Source organism: Betta splendens, chromosome 3 (assembly GCF_900634795.4).
Source record: "Betta splendens chromosome 3, fBetSpl5.4, whole genome shotgun sequence".
Classification (NCBI taxonomy): domain Eukaryota; kingdom Metazoa; phylum Chordata; class Actinopteri; order Anabantiformes; family Osphronemidae; genus Betta; species Betta splendens.
The window spans coordinates 14133037-14154936 of NC_040883.2; the positions used below are offsets into that span (position 1 = coordinate 14133037).

Consider the following 21900-nt stretch of genomic DNA (forward strand, 5'->3'; position numbering starts at 1 on the left):
GCCAAACTGGTGGAACTACATTTCCCAAGTGTGCAGAGTGGTCAAACAGGCTCCGCGAGGGCGGCGCGAAGGCTCTGGACATAAACGTTGTGATGTTGCAAAAAACATAAACAAGGAAACGTGACGAAGCAGACTGCGCTCAAATTACGGGAGGGCAGAAGTAAGTTAAAACAAAGTCATACCATTGTTTTGTACTATTCTGTATATACATATATATATGAATAGATGTTAAAAAGTTGCGGTAAAAGAAAAACAGAAAAGTTGCGGTGTCTGTGAGGAAACACGTGCTCTGGGTTTGTTTTGGTGCCGCGGACGTCTGCGGCTGGTTAGCGCTCACTAGTGTTCAGGGACAATAAGTCGTCTTTAACCCACACTTTGTTTATTCGTTTGTCGTACTCACTTTGTGCACTATTACACTTTTGCAAAAATTACTAAAATATATTTCTCGAATGTGAAATCTTACTTTGCGTTAATCTTCTCTCTTACTTATGTAGTTGCATACAAATTGGGAAAATACCTAATAAATCAGATCACTGTTTACAATTAGTGATGCCTGCGTTACTAATTAATCATGATGAGTCCTACATTTAGTAAAGTGCTGCATAGGAAGATACAGAATAAATGTTGTCATAAACACAAATACAAGATGCCACACACAATAGTAAATAGTAATAAATGATTTATACTCAATTTATACTCCTGAGAGCAGCTGTTACCAAGTCGAACCAGTAGAGGTCAGTGTTGTCACGTCGGCGTTTGAATGAAAGAATAAGGAACAATGAAGCACAATAAAGTAAAAAGATTTTAACATCTGTCTTTTAGGTAACTATAAATGTCACACAATAAAAAAACGTAATATAAGGTGTTAACCTGTCACAGTTCTATATGTAAATAAATACTGTAATGTTTTAATTGTTTTCTGATGTTTTTACTCATTGCATGAAATTTCTAGATCTTAAACAACTACACACTCAAGTGTTGATGACAAAACAAAATAATAAGTAATTCCTTACGTGCAGTGTTTTGTAAAAACAGATGCAAATGTTTGTAACTTTTGTATTTTATTTAAACTGAAAATCAGACATTTTCAAATTAGACTTTCCTAACTAAAGATTTTTGACAGACATAAACAAACAGACAAATATAACAAAATATTAACAGAAAATATCAGAACATAATTACAAAAAAATACATTCAATCTTTGTCTTTAAGGTGAAGCAGCTGTGGGTCCCCCTGAGTTTGACTGTAAATGACCCGCAGCGCTCCGCCACACATTATTTAACGCAAAAGGGAGAAGAGCAGTTGGGTTCACACACTCAACAAAATTAGGTTTTAACTGTAAAATTCACATGCTGGGAAAACATAACATTCATGGGGTGAAAGACAGGACAACATCTTGGGTTGACCTTAACAAGCCAGGTGTATCAAGCATATAAAAAATACAACATGAGGTAGCACTGATGATCTGCATGACACAACCAGAACCCGTTTGTCTCCTGCAACAACAAACACCTGAGGATTCTAGTTCAAATGGTAATGTACATGTTTTAATTTTCTAAAGCAGAATAAACAATGACTCTGTATCAAAAATCTATTTGAACTTTAAACAGGTAAAATGGAGGAAAACTTAACTTTGTTGTAATAAATGACATTTAAGAAAAGGAAATGTTTTCCACTCAGTTTCTCATATATAGTTATAAAATGAGTATGAAAACTCGCATAATAACATTTCACACAAAGATAGGATGCTTTGACATTGACTTTTTGCCAATATGCAACGGTGACATCATAAAAAAAGTCTGGTTTACATTGTTTGCTTTTCAAAAAAATAGTTAATCTGATTGTGTCACTTCTCATTCCAAAAATTCCCTTTGATTGAATCCCCCGCAGAATCCTCTGATTAAATATAGCAAAGTGGAAACGTTTGGTCACCCACTGACCTTTGGAAATTAGATTTGCCTTTAAATTTAAACTACAGTGATCAATGTAAAAACCTTATTTAAATAAAATGTGTGTCAAAAATAGATGAATTCAAAAAAGTCTGTTTAAAACAATATATTCTTACAGTTTCCAATCTCTTTTTAAAACAACAGAATTATTAATCTCAAGGCAAAAATAAATCAGTGGGTGCACATTTACACAAGGCTGCACTGTTGCATAACACATACTATTCAATATAATATACTGTATTAATCTCTACAATGTACAGATGTGTCTGCAACAGTTTGAGGAACTCGGGAAAGGATACGACAGGACGATTTGGTTCATGTGCATATACCTGATGATTGTTGTTGCTCCATCGTCAGTGAATCCTGCTGGCACTTCTGTCAAGTTTCAGCCCACAACTCTCTAAACGCCTCCTGTTACAGGTCAAGGCCACTAATATGCAAGGATTCGCTTAAGGAGCAGCAACTCAACTCGTCTCCAAGGCCACGTTTCATCTTTGGTCTAATAGCGCTTTGATTATTTCCTTTTCCTCAGAGATAAGTTGAGAGGCTTAAACAAATTCATGCAGCAAACAACTCTTTGGGTTTTAGCATCACCGTCACCGCTGCACATTGGCCGATAATATAAAACTACTTGGCAGACAAGTGCTAATCTTTACTCTACAGCAAAGCAAATAACTACTCTGAAGAAAAGTAACTACAATGCTTACTCAGTAGTACGTATCTTCTAAGAAAAATATAGACTTTCATTCAGTTCTTCACTTCCATCTCTGCTCAAACACTTCATTGCTTTTACAACAATCGCTTTCCCTGTGTTGCAAACTCATGTGAAGCTTCTCCCTCGGAGAGATCCAGTTCTGGTCTCTGCATCCGAGGGTATTAAGGCCAATTATAAAGCTTTTCTGAACCGACATGCGACTGCAAGCACTTCTGGTGTGAATCTAAAAAGGAAGAAGTCAACAAACAAAAGAGTCTGTTGCAAAAAAAACTTAAAGAAAAACAGACGGTTCAGGACCTGAGGAGAAACAACGAGGGGGGGGGGGTCCGTCTGTGGAGAGGGCAGCACAAACATCTGAGCTACTGGCACACAATGTCTGAGGATACATTCATAGGCAATAACAGCTGTTCAGTACTGAGAAGATACCCTGTGATTTCACCATGTAACACGACATGATGCGTCAAACGTACTGAACCTTGTTCCCTGAGTTTGTGGAAACAATAACACAACAACATAAACTTAAACGAGGTAGTATAAAACTGGAATAGCAAGGGCAGCTCATCCGCACCCATTACTCAATAATGGCCACAACGAACAAAACACATTATTAATACTGGTTCCGTACCTCAGCAACGTCTGAGAAGATAAATAGAGAAGTCAGGAAGCTGCAGCGCCCCTGCCATCCAAACAAAAGCATCGACAACACGTCGTCAGGAAGTAAGTGAAGCAGCCCAACACACAACGTAGGTACAAGTAGTAATTAAATATACAGTGGAAGGTTCACCTGAAGGCAAACGGAGGTAGATCATAGGTGAAAGAGGCTCCAGTGATAAACTCTTAAATAATGTCAGAAATATCACCTTTTTCACATTTGGACAATCTTTTTTCTAAACATTCACGGTGGGTGAGAGTTTTACAAAGGTACAAACACAAAAAAGAGGAAATTCAAAACAGACAGGTAAAAAAAAAAGTCTCTCGTTTTGCTCCTTTACATCTTTCTCTCCCACTTACAAACACCATCCAGGCATGTGGTGTGTTTACAGCACAAAGAGGCGTTGAAGCAAGTCACTTGGGAACTTTCACAGGGTATTGATTGTACCTATTACTGTTATTATTTCTCAATTCAAGACCCTTTGCTGTGAATACACCACTGTCTTCCCACACACACACACACACACACACACACACACACACACACACACACACACACACACACACACACAAACGCAGTCAAAGGGAGAGCTCAGCTGATGTCGCCGTGACGACGGCAGCCGTCCTCACTGACCCGGCGGGCTTCACAGCCGTCTGATCCTCCTCCAGCATCTCACTCGGCTTCTCAGACGCGCCGCCGTCCGACTCGCCGCTCTCCTCCGCGCTCAGGGACGGTGGGCGGCTGCTGGGCCCCGATGACAGGTTGGTCAGCGCCGTCTCGTCGTGGGAGTAGCGGCCCGAGTCGCCCGTTGAGTGGCTCCCCTCGCTGTTGGAGGAGCCCTCGGAGTCGCCGTGCCCACGCCTCAGGAGGTCCTGCAGGGTGACGGGCTGGTCTGGAGAGACGGACCGCTCCTCCTCATAGGCCAGCACCGTGGAGCCCGGCTGCAAGCTCAGGGCCGGCCTCATGTTCTGCCACACACAAAGTGTTCCTCTGGTTTGTTTGCAAGTTTGATGTGGAGAGAAACTTGAAATGCCCACAAGGAGCGCCCCCCGGCCCCCCATCCAATTCCTAATCATTACCTGAACGTCTTTATTGCCTGTTTTCACATGATTGCTGAAGGGAAGCCATCTCTTCCTCCTGTCACTATTGGGCTGAACTGGGCCAAGAGAATTGATGATCAGGTTTGTTCCACCCTAGAAACAAGCAAAATGAATGAGGCGACACGCTCCAGCCTTGTGCAGAACTGACCTTATAAAGGGTACGATTGAAAGACAAAATGATGCCCAGCAGTCTTTCATGTTCACAAACCTAATAAACATTTTTTCTGACTTTCTACCTTGGCATCAATGAAATGGTCCTCGCTCATCAGCTGCATGGTGACTTCAGCGCTCTCCGCTTGTCTCTCAGCATCTAGATGTGAGGCAGCAGCGGCAGATGTGCTCTCTCTTCCTCTGCACGCTTTAACGGCTGATGTTTTCCTGGAGGGAAACAAACAGAACAAACAACACGTCAGTGCAGATCAAGGACGATCCAGCTCCGCTGTCACGGTGCTGAGACGCTCATCTTCACCTGCTTTTGCCTCTGCAGACGATGATGAGGGCGCAGATGATGATGCAGATGAGAGCGATGCAGACCCCCACAGTGATGCCCGTCATTGACTTCTGGTCCAGATGGTAGAAGCCATTGGAAAAAGCTGTGAGGTGTAAAGCTCATATTACATTCTACCCAGAACACACTCCAGTTTCCTGTCTGAAAACATCAATTGATCGATTCCGCCAGGACAGCGCTGACATCACATCACAGACCTGTGGCGTGTGCGGAGTCACGCGAGAGCCGCGGGTCGTGAGCGGAGGAGAGATCAGCTCGTACTGTCAGCTCTGCCATTTGGGAGAATGGTCCATCGCCCATGTCATTGGAAGCGGAGATCTTCACCAAATACACCTGACCAGGCTTCAGGTTCTCCAGCAGAGCCATGGTAACGCTGCCTGTGGGTGGGATTTAACCTGGGTGAGCCTCGTCCTGCTACTGGTTTGCTCCTAACGACATGACGGCCTGATGCAAACACAGTGAAGCCTTCTTTACCCTCTCTCTGCAGCACCTGCCATTCCCCGGCCACCCAGGCCTTTCTGGACGCGTACAGGATGGTGTAATGTGTCACGGCCACGTCGGGTTCCTCTGGGGGCTTCCATGAAACCAGTGCCGTGTCATCTTCAATCAGAGTTACCTTCACGTTGGAGGGGGGCAGTGTAGGAGCTGCGTGGACGGAGAAAAGGGTCAAATGATGCACTCAAAAAACCGCCGGGGACTCTGTGGTACGCTCCAAACCCTGAGCTCACCTTCAGGGAAGGTGGTCTGATAGACCACAGGGCTCCAGGGGCTGGACAGCTGATCGATGTGAAGGCGAATAGCAAATTCATACTTGGTATTGGGCTCCAGATCTCTCACCAGGAGGCTCTGCTCACTCCTGCAGAGAAGACAGAACTTTGATAATCGTATGTCAGCTGGTCGTGAGGTTCTCCCCTCAAAGGAAAACACCGTGGAAGCTTAAAGGAAGGCGGGGGGTCCTACGTCTGCAGGTAGAGCACCAGCGAGGCGTTCTGCAGCCCCACGGGGTTGCAGCGCATGGTGTAGTTGACGGCGTGGCTGGAGGTGAACGCTGGTTTGCCCCAGCGCAGAAACACAGCAGTTGAACTGTTGGTCTCCGCGTACACGTTGTGTGGAGGAGGTGGAGGAGGCACCAGGCGATCCCGGACGGCTGCGGGACGCATTGAATGAGATGAGTTGGACTTATTCACGTTAGAAGCATGATGGTTGCACATTATAGCACTCGGTGGGACTTACAGACACATCCAGGGGTGCTGATGGTCCGGTCTGCCTGGTAGCCGTCACCAATGAAGTTAAAAGCCAGAATTGTGACGTGGTACTTCTTCCTGGGGTCTTCATGAAGAAAGGACAAGCATGTAAGTAAAAGTGAGTATGTCCCAAGACAAGAACAAACTCAGGCAAAACACAGTCTGTCTGTGTCAAATGTGTGCATTTCAAGGAACAGTCTAACTGCTGTGCCAAATAGTGTTGGTGCTGCAGCCAACAGGAAGCGGAGGTGCGAAGAGAAAGAGAGCGGGACCGTGGGGGTGTGGGGTCACGGAGGTGGTGGTGTGACGGTGTGGTGGGAACGAGAGGCGAAGCAGCCTGACAGATGCTCGTTTGGTCAGATCCGCAGCAGAACACAAGAGCTGCTCTATCCATCACCCTGTCGCCCCGACTCACAAGCAGGTCCTGTCCCCTGCTGGTCAGTGGTCAGTGGCTCCTATTCACCCCCAGAAACTGGGGGCAGAGTCCCCTGGGAAGGGCATTTCTGACAGTCAACAGCAGTTGAAAGCATCAGTGACCCTGAAGACCCCGAACAAAAGCCATCTGAGCTATGTCTCTTTTACCCCTAAAAAAGTAATGATTTGGTTCAACATAAATGTTAAAACAATCCTGATGTTGAATGTGAATCTCACACTGGAGGATTTTCTGATCTTATTGCCGATGTTAGACACCTTCATAGAAGCCGACAGCTTCTGCTGATGTTTAAGACACACGCGGGGACGACCACAGGAGATGAATCTGTCTCCACGGAGGTTAGAGAAGTGCAGCGGGGGCGGAGTGGAGCTGCTCGCGCCCCCCGTGCAGCCCTGAGGAGCTTGGCTGGAGCCAGACCGGGGGCGGCGGGTCAGGCTGAGATAAAACTCAGAATCCGGGGTCATATGTGTGCAACATGAGATGAAACTTATACCGACGGTGACTGCAGCTGAAAAAAAGCTTCATACAATCTAGTAAAAAAGTAAAACATCCAGGTTTGACAGAGGGATTCTCTATGTAGTGTAGAGAAAGATATAGGATGAAACTTTTGATAATTGTGTTATTAGTTGCAGTAAACACATGAAAACTATAGTTCTGAACAACAGCCATAGTTGGTCAGCACCTCTACGCAGCCCCTCAATACAATAGCTCTGCCGCAATTATGTGTGAGAGGAGTTTTGGAGAGGGGGGAAGCTGTGACATCTGGGCCACGACCTTTGACATGGAATCCGGGCAAGCTAAATCCTGCAAAAAGGGGGCTTACAGGGCTCTCTCTGAGGGGGGAGGGTCACGCCGAGGAAGCACCCGTAAGTGGAAAAGCAGGAAACACGAAGAGTCGGGGGAAAAAGGCCACTTAATGGCAACACAGCGTGGCCATAGTAGAAAACCAGCCTGAGGCCAACGTCAGTCATTCGAGTCCCGGGTCCGCGTTCAGAACGCGCTTCATCTGATGGACACGTAAACTAACGAGAAGCACAACAACAATCGCAATCATAATTTAACCGTCAAATACCAGCAGCTGATGATCGGACACAGAGATACAAAGGCTGCACTGCTGAGGATCTTATTGTGGACGTGACTTCCTTCAGTGACATTTTCAGGACAGATCTCATAAATTATTCAGTTTCATTTGTGACGTTTGTTGGCACCGGGTTTTGCAGCCACACTGCTGGTCCCGCGGGCCCCCGAGGTTCCGTTCTGCAGCAGGCCGGGTCTAAACAGGGACCGTAAACGTGGTCTCCCACGTGAACCCTCACAGCAGCATCCATCATGTCTCCCTCCTCCCAGTCCTGCTTTGGCCCCGACCCAGACAAATCAAAGCGCGACACATACTGACGCGCAGCTTCACAACAGCGGCCAGGATCCAGATCCACCGCTCGCACCAAGCCTTCTGCCCGGGTTGGATCATAAAGGTACAGAAGGTGGAGGATGGCCTGTAGCGAGGACATAAATCCTCAGCTGTGCACACAGCGCTGCTTGGCGCCGACAGTTATGACAGGTATTTTAACTTTTACTACGTGTTCGTCTCAAGGAAGCAGGGAATACACATGCGAGGAGAGGTCACATCACTCTGTCATTTATGCCCAACCGGAGGCTCACAAACGCATTCCTTCCTCTCGGGGTGCGCTTTCAATCACCTGGACTGTCACCGGGGAACGCGTGGACGCCGGCGCAGATCGCGCGCTCCTGCAGCCGCACGCGGAGCTGAAGCAGCGGCGCCCAGTTCCACAGCTGGCGGCTCCACAATTGGAACAAAACGGCGACGGCTGCCGAGTAATGACAGGAAATGCATTTACAGTACGAGCAGCTGCCTCGACGTCCGAGTGTGTCCTAGTCAAGGAACAACAGGATCACTTTCGGATTCCTCTTGTTTCCTCTATTGTTTTGGTGCTACTGTATATGCATATACCTGCACGGCTTAAAGAGGAAGTGGTGACTGGTAAAAAGCCTTGAAGCCATGAGGTCAGAATCCTCCCAGCACAGCAGGACGTCTCCTGCTGCAGGATGTGCTGCCACACAGCAGGGCAGACGCGTCACTTTGCACCTCTCCTCGTGCGCGTCCCTGCAGCACGAGGAAGGAATCTCCCGGATCGCGAGCTCTCGAGGCAGGCTCATTGTTTGGCCTAGAGCTCCACTGGCGAGAGGCTGCATTTCCTTTATGTCCTGACTAATAAACTATCTTTGTGGCCCTCAAAGCCAAACACAATGGGAGGCTTTGAAGTCAAAGCTCCTCCAGCAGCACCGCTCAAAGCGCAGTCATAAAACACATAATAAATCAGCCTCCACAAAACGGCCTGGCCTGCTTCAAAACGCTGCCCGGCAAAGGCCCTTTATCAGAAGGGGAACTAGGTCAGCGCTTTAATGCAACGTGTTAGTGTGTATGATTAGAACCAATCAGCAGCTTCCTCCTGATCCCAAAATAGAGGCATCATCTATTACGATAATAACGTAAAACCATACAAACAGTTGAAATTATTATAGTCTAAATATCTAAAACCCTTCTAACTATGATCTAAAGAGATCAACAAACTTGCATCTAAAAAACCTTATAGACCAGCTTTGTATTAAAGTGGTTGAGCCTCCACCATCTCACTAACTAACTTTGAATGCTGCAGCGAAGCGGTATCACCTATAGTAGTTTACAGAGCCTCTTTCTTTCTTTCTTTGTGATCCCGTTCCTCCACCGACGGCCATGATTTACAAGTCAGCTGCTCACCACCTGGTTGACCCCCTCTGGCCACAGATGGTCAGTTGTCCACGGCTTCATCCGTGGCCTGAGCCCTTTCCCCCTCTCAAACAAAAAGGCCAGAATGAATCTGACCTAAAGGCCAGAGGAGACGTGATATGCCCCAAACACCACCCAGCAGCTGCTGAAAGGACACACACACACACACACACACACACACACACACACACACACACACACACACACACACACACACACACACACACACACACACACACACACACAGAAACCCCTCGTAGAGACCGGGAGGTCACGGAGTGGGATGTGTTGCTATTCTGCGCCGCTTGAGGAACGACAAGACTTAAGCCAATTAAAAGATCAGTAGTGGAGGCTGCTGCTGTTTGAAATCAGACATTTATTTATCAGACTGGGAGCTTCAACACTTTCACTGATTCAAAAGAAGGACACGTTTGGACTAGAAGTCTTCATCTCACGACTCATTAAGCGACCTTAGTACCACTTATCACTCCCCAATCTATATTAAATGTAGGCAGGCATTAATTATGCTACCTCTGCTTGAGAGTCAGTTTCTATGGTTGAGCTGCGTACAAAGCGCTAACACAGCACTCACCGAGCCCTCCGATGGTGTGTGCGTGGACCGAGGCCCGGAGCTGAAGCGGGGCGGCCTCGGGCTGGCTCTCCTCGTGGTAGAAGAGCTTGTAGCCTCGCACGCCGGCCGAGTTTCTGCCTGCCAGCTGCCACCGCGCCAGAATAGTGGTGCAGTTCAAAGGCTCCAAACTCAGCTCGGGAGCCAGAGGAACTGCAGGAGGAGGTTCAGAATCAGCGTTTGTGCTTTGTCATGGATGTACAATTCTACAAGTCAGTTTCAAAGGTAATGTAACAGTCAAACGAACAGAAATCTCCTTTAAAAATAAATTTGCTCTCAGCTTTAAAATGAGGGAAAGACATGGTTGATGGAAAGTGTCTCCCCTCCCCCGTCGGAGCCTCAGATGTACCTAAACAACCGTATACTCTTTCCCACCTAGAGGCCTGCGCTGCTCCCTTTATGACCCATGACTGAAACCCTTCCAATGTTACCAGAGGGCAAAGGTCACAGAGAAACAAACAAAATCCTTTAACAAGATAAGCGAGCACTTCTCTCGGGGTCCATCTCCTATTTAAACTAGTCTGAGCAGCTCCGTGACGAGTGTGTGGGCATCGAAATCGCAGAAATGTGTGAAGACACCTCTTGGTGTTACCTTGGGCGCCGGAGGCCTTCGGGGTGCGGTGCGACGTCCAGGCCGACGGCTCCCCCCAGCCCACGCCGGTGGCAGCAGCGATGCGCAGCAGGTAGACGGTGTCGGGCTGCAGGTGGTCCAGGAGGTGCAGGGTCCTCTCTCCGGGCAGGTCCACCTGCGAGGCCGCGGTCTCGGCGCTGGTGCGGTAGGAGAGGCGGTAGGCCGAGACCCGGCCGCGGCTCAGCTTGTCTGAGAGAGGCTGCCACGACACCTGGATGTCGGTGGGGCTGCGGCTGGTGAGGCTGAGCTCCGGGGCGCGGAGGGGAACTGTGGACGGAGACACGCATCAGACCAGAGCATGGAATGACGGGTCACCACTGAGGTGGGCCAGTGTTCCTTCTGTCCATCTCTTTGTGAGGGTTTTATAAATATGATGGATTGGCTTGACATTTCAGGTAATTCATGTATCCAAGAATAGCAAAAGCTGCCATTTCTGTATGGACTTTACTCCTTTTCTCAGAAAATGCCCCAAATGACACATTAGACAATGCAGAATTTTAATAACGTCACTCACCATAATGGAAAGAGATCCTAAAACTAGTAGACGAAGTAAAAGGTGAACTATGGTTCAGCCTTCACGTTATTGTTTAGTGGACATACTCCATCAGTGTCATGAACTAATCATAAAACAATCATTTGCTCTCCCTTCATGAAATATTGATTGTCATTATGAGAGCTTATTTAATGCCCTTTGTGCACCCACGTCTGTCTAATTAGGTAATAACCTATAGTATGTGTACGTTAGGTGGAGCACACACAGCAGCCTTTGACCCAGCAGCCACAGGACGAGCTGTTTAAAATCACTTGGGGCTCCGAGATACAGACGCACGCATGTACACACATCGTCCTCACAAGTAATTTGATTGCCTCCTATGTCAACAACAAAGCTCATTCACCGCACGTAAAACAACTTCTAAACAAACAACCTGTGAGCTCCCACTGCAACTACAGCACCTTAGGCCGCGGGACGTCAATACGAGCACTGGCTGCCTGCTTTTCTCTTTAGCGCCGGATCAATGTCACCGCCTGTAAGCGCGCGGGCTGCGATGCCTCACCGTCCTCCAGCGTGCTCTGGAACACGTGGTCCGACATGCGGCTGGCTCCCATGGGCATGTAGGCCACCACGTAGAAGGTGTAGTTGCACGCCGGCTCCAGGTCGTCAATAATGTAGCGGGTTGTGTCGTTTCCAATGACAACTTGGTATTCCTCGTTGTTTAAGCCTGGACAAACAGGAACCTCGTTAGAACATGTGTGCGGTTCATTTATTTTCATGCTGAAAATAACGATCCAATATAGAAAGACTGCAGGTTCTACATGGTAATGATCTATTCATCGTATCATAAAAGTCTATTGCTATAAAAAAACTTACATATTTTAGTAACTGCACAGTTAAAAAGTGGCTTTTACCTTCATGTACACTAGTTATTTGTGAATAGGAGTTTTATATTATGATGTCGCAGTTATTAACTTGGTGCCGATTATGGCTCAAAAAGCAAAAAAACACTATCTGGTGTAATTTCTGAGCGACAGTAAACAAAGACGCGGCCTCCGGCGTCTCCACGCCGTTCTGTCGGATTCACACCCTCCCACTGTCTCCACAGAATACACACTCGAAGCACTCCATCACGCCGGCTAATTAGCCCCTCCATTGGAAGCCACTCGTGGAGCCGAGCACGTCCGTCCACATCCTCAGGTGCAGAGCGCGCGCTCTGACACTCTGTCAACGTCAAGAAACGGCCACTTTTGACTGAGAGCATGAAGAATGCGCTCCTAACGCTGAATCAAGTGCAGAAAAGCCCTTGATGGATGCCAGTTATTCATAAACGGAACAAAGTAAAATTGTTCAACGCCTTGCGCTGACCTGCTTTCGCTCAGCAGAATCCAGCAGGTGCTCCTTTTTCTCGCTGAACTTCACCTCCCCGGTGGAAGTCAGTGGCATTATAATTAAGTGCAATGCTTGAATGAACAAGCTCCAGTTTTTTTTTTTGGCGTGTTGTTGAATGTGTCTCTTATTGTCAACAGCCAGAGTTCCCAGGAAGCCTGAAAGGCTGCGCGGCCTTTCTGCCTCCACACTACCAGCCTTGTGCTTTGTGTGAATAGTTTTGTCTGCATCCTGAATTTTATCTGCAGCCGAAAGGAAGGGACCCAGTATCTTTAAACCCCACAGGGATTTGGCGCATACAGGACTTCTCCTGTTTGTCGAGGAAATGTCATTGTTCCGCCACATTTTGAATGAATAGTCCTTTCATGACCTCTGTCCATCAATACACAGTGACAGGCCGTGGTTACGCGATACGCTGGAGACAGGAAAAGGCAGTTCCTGGACTAGGAAGCCGCCACCTGAGGCTATAAAGATTGCAGCCGTAAAACGTCTAAATGCTCACCTTCAGCCTTCATGTAGTGCACCGAGTAAGCAATGACTTTATCTGAGTTGTACAGGGGCCTCTCCCAGGCCAGGAGGATGGCCGAGCTCGACACCGTGTCGGCCCGGACGTCCCGGGGCACGCTGGGCCGGTCCTCTGACATCACCACGATGAGCCTGGCCATGGAGAGCACCGCGCCCTGCTCGTTCTCCGCCTGGCACTGGTACACGGCGTCGTCCTCGGGGATGATCTGGTTGATCACCAGTTTGCTGCGGGACGGACACGCGCAGCTGCTTTACCTGAGTGTGGTCCTTTTATAATTACACTGAGCAGGAGGAGCAGCATCCAATCACAGGGAGGCCAATTTGAACTGTTGTAAATTATTCAGTTTCCTGTTCTTTGTACAGACTTAGTGTTTAACTATTCATATTAAAATGCTATTCAACAGAACTCCACCATTAAACTGTGAATGTTCCAGAGAATGTGACTGTAAATGTGCATGAGAATTTAATTCACCCATTAAAGACCTATAAACTGTCTATTACGCCAGTTCCCAGTATGAGCAGTCGTTGTGTGGTCGCAGTGAGGTGAAGTCCTCGCGGTACCTGTGGTACATCTTGATCCGACCGTTGGAGTGCACCCTCTCTCCGTTCTTCAGCCACGTGATCCGAGGCGTGGGGACGCCTTCGGCCTCGCACACGAAGCGGGCGGTGCCGGCGCGTGGACGGGTCACGCTCTCCGGCCACTCCACGAAGGAGGGCGGCGCTTTGGAGGAGCAACGGCAAGAGGACATTCATTCAGCTGCTGCGCTGCATTCTCCACACGAGGCAGAATCCAACACGGGTTTGAGTGCTCACCCAGGACCGTGACGTTGGCCGAGGCCACGGTGTAGTTGCGCGTGCCCGGAGTGGTGGCTCGGCACATGTAGACGCCGCCGTGCTGGGGCTTGATGTCTGTGATGATCAGATTGCCGTTCCCCAACACTCTGGTGTGGTAGACGTCGATGGACCTGCCGTCGGCGCGGCTCCAGGAGACGATGGGCCGCGGTCTGCCCGTGGCCACGCACTCCAGGACGGCGCTCTGATGCAGCGACGCCGACACGTTCTGAGGCCCGGCGATGATGCGCGGCCTCTGGGGAAGCGCAGGGCTGGGAGCTACGGGAGGCAACAGAACCTGTGAGCGCCTGCACTGTCCTGGAAACCTGCAACGTGCAGCCGGGAGCTGCGAGTCAGACCTGCGGCGACGGTGAGCGCGGCCTCCGTGCTCCGGCGGCGGCTGGCGATGTTGGTGGCGATGCAGCGGTAGCTCCCGGCGTCGGCCCGCTGCACACCGTGGATCTGGAGAACGCCGCTGGGCAGGACGGTGATTCTACAGGACGGGGGGCAGAGACACACACGACACGGCTACGTGACCAGCGGGCTAAGGGTTGCGTTACATGCGCTGCCTTCAAGGACCTGTTGCCCGTGTGAAACCGAGGGATGCAAACCTTTCAGTGGTGAGGGGTAACGTGACCCGATTGAACTCCCAAGTGATGATGGGAGGAGGGTGGGCCGTGATTTTGCAGGAAAATCTCGCGACTGAGCCTTCGGTCGCCACAATGGACGTTGGCTGGATTGCAAAAGCAGAAATACCTGAGAAAAAAAATAAAGAACCCATTAAATACCTAAGATTAAACCAAATTTGTTGCTCCATGGTATTTTTCCTGCATGTTCCTGCATTCCTGTCTGCATGTCTTTCATGCTATCGCCAAAGCAACACCTTTGCCCTGAGGTATTCTTTCTCTTCAAACCTGGTGTTGCATTTCGCTCCATTAAAAACTACAGAACATTAGTCAAAGCAAAGACACGAGAAACTGCTCATGAATTGATTTCCCGTCACATTTCTATGATTTGGATATTTCTCATTCTCAAGGGACAAAAGAGAGAATAGAGACACTCGAAGCTATAAAGCTGCTGGGTTCTGGGGACGGTGCTGCCTCCAGGGGAACATCTACATCCTGTACTGGAAGCTGAGCTGAGCAGAAACAAGCCGGGCTTAACATAAAATACAAAACTCTACCACTCTCAAACGCACAGAAATCTGTTTGCTTCATAATGACTGAAGTTGTTTTACTCCTACATGTTGATGAATGCCTCTTTTGACAGTCGTTCCTCCTGGGCTGTAAAAGTCCTAAAAGCCATTAAGGTCACACACTGATGTCCCATCCCCCGCCGAGCTCAAAAAGCTGCAGAGGCCCGAGGTCACTCACTTGTTAAAATAAATCAATCGCCCTCATAGTGTTCTCATAGAAAGCAAATACAGAGATTAACAACTATCTATAAACCCAACACAGACAAATCATTCAGCTGTTAGAAAAGCAAATGTTAAAAAGTTCTAATTGTATTTATTGTTAACTTTGGTCAGTTTATAAATGCAAAACTCCTCTTTGCCTTTCAGCATGCTAAGATAGAAAACAGCCATAATCACTTATTTCTAAATAAAATGGAATTTGCAAAATTATGAAGAACTTTGATCTAGATAAAGGCCGAGCTGATGACTCTACCTTATAAATGAATTATACTGTTCAGTCAAACACATAAATATCCACAGACAGGACTTAAAAGCTCAAGAAGGACGAGTTGCTGCTGACAGGTGTGCTGGTGGCCAGCAAAATAAACATTCAGTGAGTTATGGCCTTAACGCTGACAGAGAACACGTCTTCAACACGCGAAGTTAAAAGACTTTTAATGCAGGTCAAGGATTAGATTAATAGATGTTACTAACTATTTGTGTTCCCCCGGTTCCTTGACGAAGATGAAGTGTGCGTGTGTTTTCTGACGGCTGCAGGGTGAAGCCTTCGACCCCCCCCCCCCCCCCCCACCCCCCTCCCCCCGCGTGTTAACACTGGCATTAATGTGCTGAGGGGACATGACTGCAGGGCACGAGAGATGAGCTGCACTGATCCCCTGCCTCCATGCGCGGCCCGGCCCTTCAGGCAAATGATGCCGGACAGATAAACAGCATGATGACCATTGATTATTGATAAACCACTAAGACAACGTGGAAAATCCATAAGAGCTAGGCTTCATCGAGCTCGGGCCACGGAATTCCCGGCTGGAAATGGGATGCTGACCTTTGGCCGGGAGCGCCGGTGCCACGGGGCACGAGCGCAGATGCAGTTATCGGTGCTGCAGGACGGACGTTGGTGTTGGTGGGAAGAACTGGCTGCAGCGTGTTCCCTGAGACCATGAAGGAACAGCTCTGCCCATCTGCCCTCGCAGCAGCGACACCTCTGACCTCTGACCTCCACAAATCCTGGCCAGCCTCCAACTCAGGCCGGCCCACAGCGGCCACAATAAGTCGCCACATCCTCCAGCGGCGAGGGTTGTAGGCGCTAGTTCTGAAATAATATAATGTGGACGCTTCATGAAGTATTGATGTTTTACTTCTGTTGGGAAATGTGCCTTAAAGCCTAAACTAAACCCGAGCAGGAGGTATGTGCCTTCCTTCGGCCTCCAACAGATGGGCCTGCTGCTGCCAGCGGCTCAGCACTGAGGGTCAGTGAGCAGGTCAGGCCCAAACAAAGCGGCCCTCACAAGCAGATGAACGCAGATGAGTTCGGACCTCAGCACCACGGCACATGTTACCCGTCCCAACCCCAGCCGCACCACCAGAGTCCAATCTTTTAGGGAGGACATCAAAATTGATCCTGTACTGATTATGCTGCGTGCTAAATTATGCTCATCATCAGGGGGCCCATAAAAGCGCTGCATTATTGAAGCAGCCATCAGAAGCTTCAGCTTCATCCCTCTAATTGCTCGTTTTCCTGCAAACTGGGTAGAACCTCGCTGTTCTACCAAAATGAGCGTCGCTTATTCCGCCGGTGTTTAGTTGAGCGATGAGTCCTTTAAGAGGTTTAACGGCCCGAGTGGGAGAAAAAAAAAGGAGGCTGATACTTAAGACAGCAAAGAATGCAAAGCTGAAAAAGCCCACACAAATCAATCACCGGCTGGTTGGCAGATGTGCTGCTGCTCCACACGGGCTCCGGCCAAGTGACCACGGTGGCGGCTGAACAAAGCCCTATTCCCACGAGCAGCCAGTGACCTCTCAACACGGCGGCGGCGGCGGCGGCGGGCGGTGGGGGAGCGGCCTCCTGCAGGAGCAGCGGCCGCCCCCTCCTCCACGCCCTTATCTCTGCCTCTGAGTTCTCCAATCACTCAGCAGCAATCCTCCACTCACCACAGACAGTGGCCTCATTGTTTTCCACCTCCATATCAGGACGCGGAGTTAAAGATCTGCAAACATTCTGTCCTAACTACACGTTTATCTAAAGGATAGCATTAACTGATGGAACTAGGAGACGGCAGCATTGCGGCAGGACAGATTTAAGTTCTGGGCTCCGTCTCGCTGCTCGCTGCATTGAACTATTTAAAGGCACCTTTGACCTCTGGGCCTGTCGTTCAGGGAGAACCATGGTTACCTTTTGTATCCAGCAGAGGAGGAAAAACGAGAATCCAGGCTTCGGGGTTGTCTCACTTAATGACATTGCATTCATTCTCATCCCCGCTCACACTGAGCGAAGTTTGCCTCGGTCTTATTAGGGTTTCTAATTGCACCGGCCCAGCTGAGGTCGCACGCATTCCTTAGCAACTCAAACGACTGGAGTCAGGCTCACGGAAGCTGCAGAAGCCACTGCTGTCTTCGTGCACCAATAGTGCTGGCATTGCATCACTTGACTTCCAACACCTTTATGGGCCGGACAGCTGCAAATCCAGTGGTCAGCATCTATTAACGATCTTATTATTAATGCATGAATTCTTATTTATTGTATCACAACAACACCACCAGGCTGAATACTGATGGCAAGGTAGGAAGAAAGGAAGGAAGAAACCTCTAATAAAATCTGGGAGCGCTCGTGTGGTGCCTCCAGTCACATTCCTTTCAAGACCAAATCATGTTTCACCTTTGTGCATTAAGAAAGCTAATTCAAAAGCTTGCCCTCCATCCCTGCTACGTTTTTGAAGATCGGCCAACAAACTCAGGGACATTTCTTCACCAGAGACGTGAAACATTCCCATGTCCCTTTAACCTTTACTTGAATCTTGCAAAGACATAAATCCCCGTGACCTGTAAACTGTCTCAGACTGTGGGCAGGAGTAGTGAGGATCCTCATGTGCTGCTGGGAAAATACCAGCGCACTCACATTATGCTCAGTGATATGTTCATGATCCCATGGCCAAGCAGGGGGCAGGTGGTGCAGCGCTGCCTTCTCAATCTATCAATCTACGACTCATGCTCTAATCTTTAACTTTTACAATTTATGTAATTAGCCTCGCTTTGGTGAACAGATACAGTGTTTCCCTCCACTGATACGGGGGCAAACAATTGGCTCCACAGAAACCCCTGCCTTTCACAAGCAAGAGGGGGTGGGGGGGGTGTCAGTGTGGACAAAAACGCTCCGAGTGAAAAGCCTTTCACTCGTTCACCGGAGTAGTGAGGCAGAAAACAATTGTGTGCAGAGCCTCCAGCCCCTACTGACCCGGTGGAGCCGGCCATAAAGTGTGGTCATCTGAAGGCTGGGGGTCAGACTGTGGTACCGGGAAACAGCCGTTCACATGAGTGTGTGTGTGTGTGTGTGTGTGTGTGTGTGTGTGTGTGTGTGTGTGTGTGTGTGTGTGTGTGTGTGTGTGTGTGTGTGTGTGTGTGTGTGTGTCGCCGCGTCCTTCAGCTGAGCATTTCTCAGGTATGTGCAAATTTTATGAGCTTCCAGATAGACCCTCACGAAGGTCTAAGTGGCAGTTTAGAACAAACTAGTTAGGCTTTAAACACGGCGGAGATGGAATTAACTCCTCAAACGAGGATTAAACTCCCGGGGGCGATGCCGAACGTGGGAACATGAGAGGCAACGCACTTCCTGCAAAAAGTGACACAGCAAGATGCATGTGGGGAGGAGGAGGAGGAGGGGAAGGCCTGCTCTGCCTGAGGCCTCTCTGCCCCCCACCCCGTTAAAATACTCGGCCAACTCGCACAACACCAGAGGAGAAAGCATTCCAAAAGAACAATTCCTCAAGCGATCAGTGCGCAATAACATGAAAGCCCCGGCCGGTGAATAGGGGTCATCCGCTCTTTAGCACTGGAGAGCCAGCACCCTTGATGGCGCCTGACCTTTCAGATCTCCTGCTCCTTCATTAACACACCAATGGGCGAGTTCCCCTTCAAAACAGTATCGGTCCGGGCTCTGATTTTGGAGCCCACCCGTTTCTACCAGAAAACAGTGAATATAAGTAAACAGCAGCGAGTCTCCTTGGATCATGAATTTGAATTTTTACCCAAAAAATAAATACGAGCCACTTCCGTAAATCACACGTCAGGATTCCACTCACTTGCGATTGTTAGACGTGCCTTCTGGCTCAGGATGGCTCCATACTTGTTCTGAGCAAGGCACTGGTAGAGCCCCTCGTCTGATTTGTCTCCTCTTCCGCTCTCCACCTCCGAAATATAAAGGGAGCCGTTGGCGAGCAGGTACACGCGCTCGCTCGCCACCACTCTCGCTCCATTCTTCAGCCACCGGACGTCGATGGGCGCCTCTCCGCGTGCCTGGCAGTCCAAAATGACCGCTTCCTTTCGCATGACGGTGACATCACGGGGCTCCTTGACGAAGAGCAACTCGCTAAAGCAAAAAACACCTGGAGAGAGGGAGAGTGGGACATGGGTTTATCAGGACGGGCCCTGCACCGGAGCAGCAGCCTGTGGAGTCCAGTGCTAAAGTCTGCACATGTGGCGCAGACTAAACATCTGGATACTGTCAGTACAGTAATTACACAGCAGCTTCATTAGGCGTCTCTGCAGAGAATAATACAATTATTATTAGCAGCTGAGGCTGTCTGTCTCTAATGTAACAGACATCACTGAGGTCCCAGCATGAACAACGTTTGACTAACGGCCTAAACACAGACACCATTTAAAAGACATCTACAGAGCCTCTTCACACCCACTGCTGAGGGATAACATATTATGAAGCATGTTTACAGCGTTTGCTTGTTGATAAACATGTAAACAACTTAAACAACTTGTTCACAACTGTTTTGAACGTGAAGCGTCTCTTTCTATAGACGTCTCCTCACATCTGTGTTGGCCACTATGATAAATAAACTACACCACTGTTCACTTCCACTAAACGAGTTGGAAATAAAAACCTATACTTAAAAGTAAACACCCAATACTTATAATAATAAAGTTGTGTCAACACATCTTTTAGACATTAAACTAAATATTACATTAATGAATAAATTGGCTAAAACAAGACAGAATCACTCATTGATCGAATCGTTTACTCTGGTTTTTACTTATTAGAACATTTATTATATTTGTTATTGTATTAATTGGAAAAACTGCACGTGCCACTTTACTCGGGTCGATTCTTAGCTGATGTTAAAGCCGCCGTCAGTCGCAGAGTGAATGTTTCTGCTCCACGGACGAACATGAAGCGTCTTACCTGAGACGGGCAGAAGCAGCAGACAGAGCAGCACACGCTGGTTTCGCTTCCTCTGGACCGGCTCCATTTACACCAGCGGTGCGGGCATGCTAGCTACTCTCTCCAGTGTTTCCTCCACATGAACCCAGCTGCTACTGACCACCGGGGCCGGCGTGGAGCTGCTGGAGGACGCCCCCCCCCCCCTCCTCCGGGATGGGACGGACCTCCTCGAGCAGCGTGCGTGCAGCGCTCGGCGCAGCGCCACCTGGCGGCAGCTGCGGGTCACTGCAGGGGACGACAGCTTCACTGCTGCTACCACTGTAGGAAACCAGAGCGTAGCTTCGTGTCTGCGCATCATACAGTGTCTTCAGCATCCCAAACGGTCCTGGTAGATTCAAACACGTGAGTGAAAATTGGTTTGTCTCTTGTCCTTTAAATCTGGGCCTTGTGGCAGTTACAAGGCAGCATTGATAGGAGCGGGACAGCTGCTGTGTCACTGTCGATATTGATCCAATGTCCCATTCATTGTGGAGACAGATCAAACCCCCTTCCTCCCACGGTCCGACGACCTTTATTCAGCCCAGCTGTGATGCCGGAAAGCAAGGTGCAGTCTCATAGAACAGAATGAAGAAGAGAAATAAACTGATGTTACATGTAACTGAATGAGTTTTGAATGAGTTTTAAAAGATGTAGATGAAGACAACATCTTCATTAAATGTTTCATTAAATCAAAACTAAATTTCACTTACTTTTTTAAATTGAACAAAATTAGTTTTAACAAGTCAACTTACGTAGAAAAGAAGTCATTTTGAAACACAACAAGATACAAAACATACGAAGAATAGAACAAAAGACATGATTAGTATGTAATCAACACACACACAGTTTTTGTATTTGTAACATTCATATATACTGTAGTTTTTACAGGTAACAGCCTCCCCCAAGGATGCGGGTCCCTCTCCTACTTGATGTGAGAAAGTAAACGCCTGGCCTCTCCCCTGCATGTTACATTAATCAAGTATTCAGATTCGGCACCTGCCAATAAGGGCACAGTTGGTGGGTGGAGTGATGGTCAGCCTGCATGTGCGCTCAGGTCAGGCCTCAGACCAGATCAATGCAGTCAAGTCATTATCAGGGTATGAATGTTGTGTGGGAGCCTGGCTGCCAATGCCTGAGATGTGTGTGTCCCCGCTACCACACCCGCCCATCCCCACTGACCCCAGGAGTGTCCAAAAGGCCGGCCTGAATCGGGAGTGACCTCTGTGTGTGTGTGTGTGTGTGTGTGTGTGTGTGTGTGTGTGTGTGTGTGTGTTGGGGGGGGGGGCTGGGGGTTAGTGCTGCAGCGCGGGGGTTGTGGAGAAAACTCACAAAAGGCTCTAACCTCAGAGAAAGCCCTGTTCACACACTGATTAATAACAAGCAGCGGTGCATATGAATGA

The 21900-nt window shown here is 48.5% G+C and overlaps 1 protein-coding gene across 1 annotated transcript; it reads right to left on the reverse strand.

Moving 5' to 3' along the window:
- Positions 1 to 931: 931 nt before the first annotated feature.
- Positions 932 to 20691, reverse strand: prtga (protogenin homolog a (Gallus gallus)). Its single transcript, XM_029145230.3, has 19 exons — positions 20483 to 20691; positions 19371 to 19673; positions 14495 to 14639; positions 14243 to 14376; positions 13866 to 14162; positions 13614 to 13773; positions 13030 to 13277; positions 11701 to 11865; positions 10607 to 10912; positions 9979 to 10167; positions 6158 to 6253; positions 5885 to 6071; positions 5653 to 5780; positions 5399 to 5569; positions 5122 to 5301; positions 4886 to 5009; positions 4653 to 4794; positions 4396 to 4509; positions 932 to 4284 (listed from the first exon to the last, which is right to left on the reverse strand). The coding sequence occupies exons 1-19, from the start codon at positions 20547 to 20549 to the stop codon at positions 3895 to 3897; spliced, it is 3546 nt and encodes a 1181-aa protein (XP_029001063.1). The 5' UTR covers positions 20550 to 20691; the 3' UTR covers positions 932 to 3894.
- Positions 20692 to 21900: the final 1209 nt, after the last annotated feature.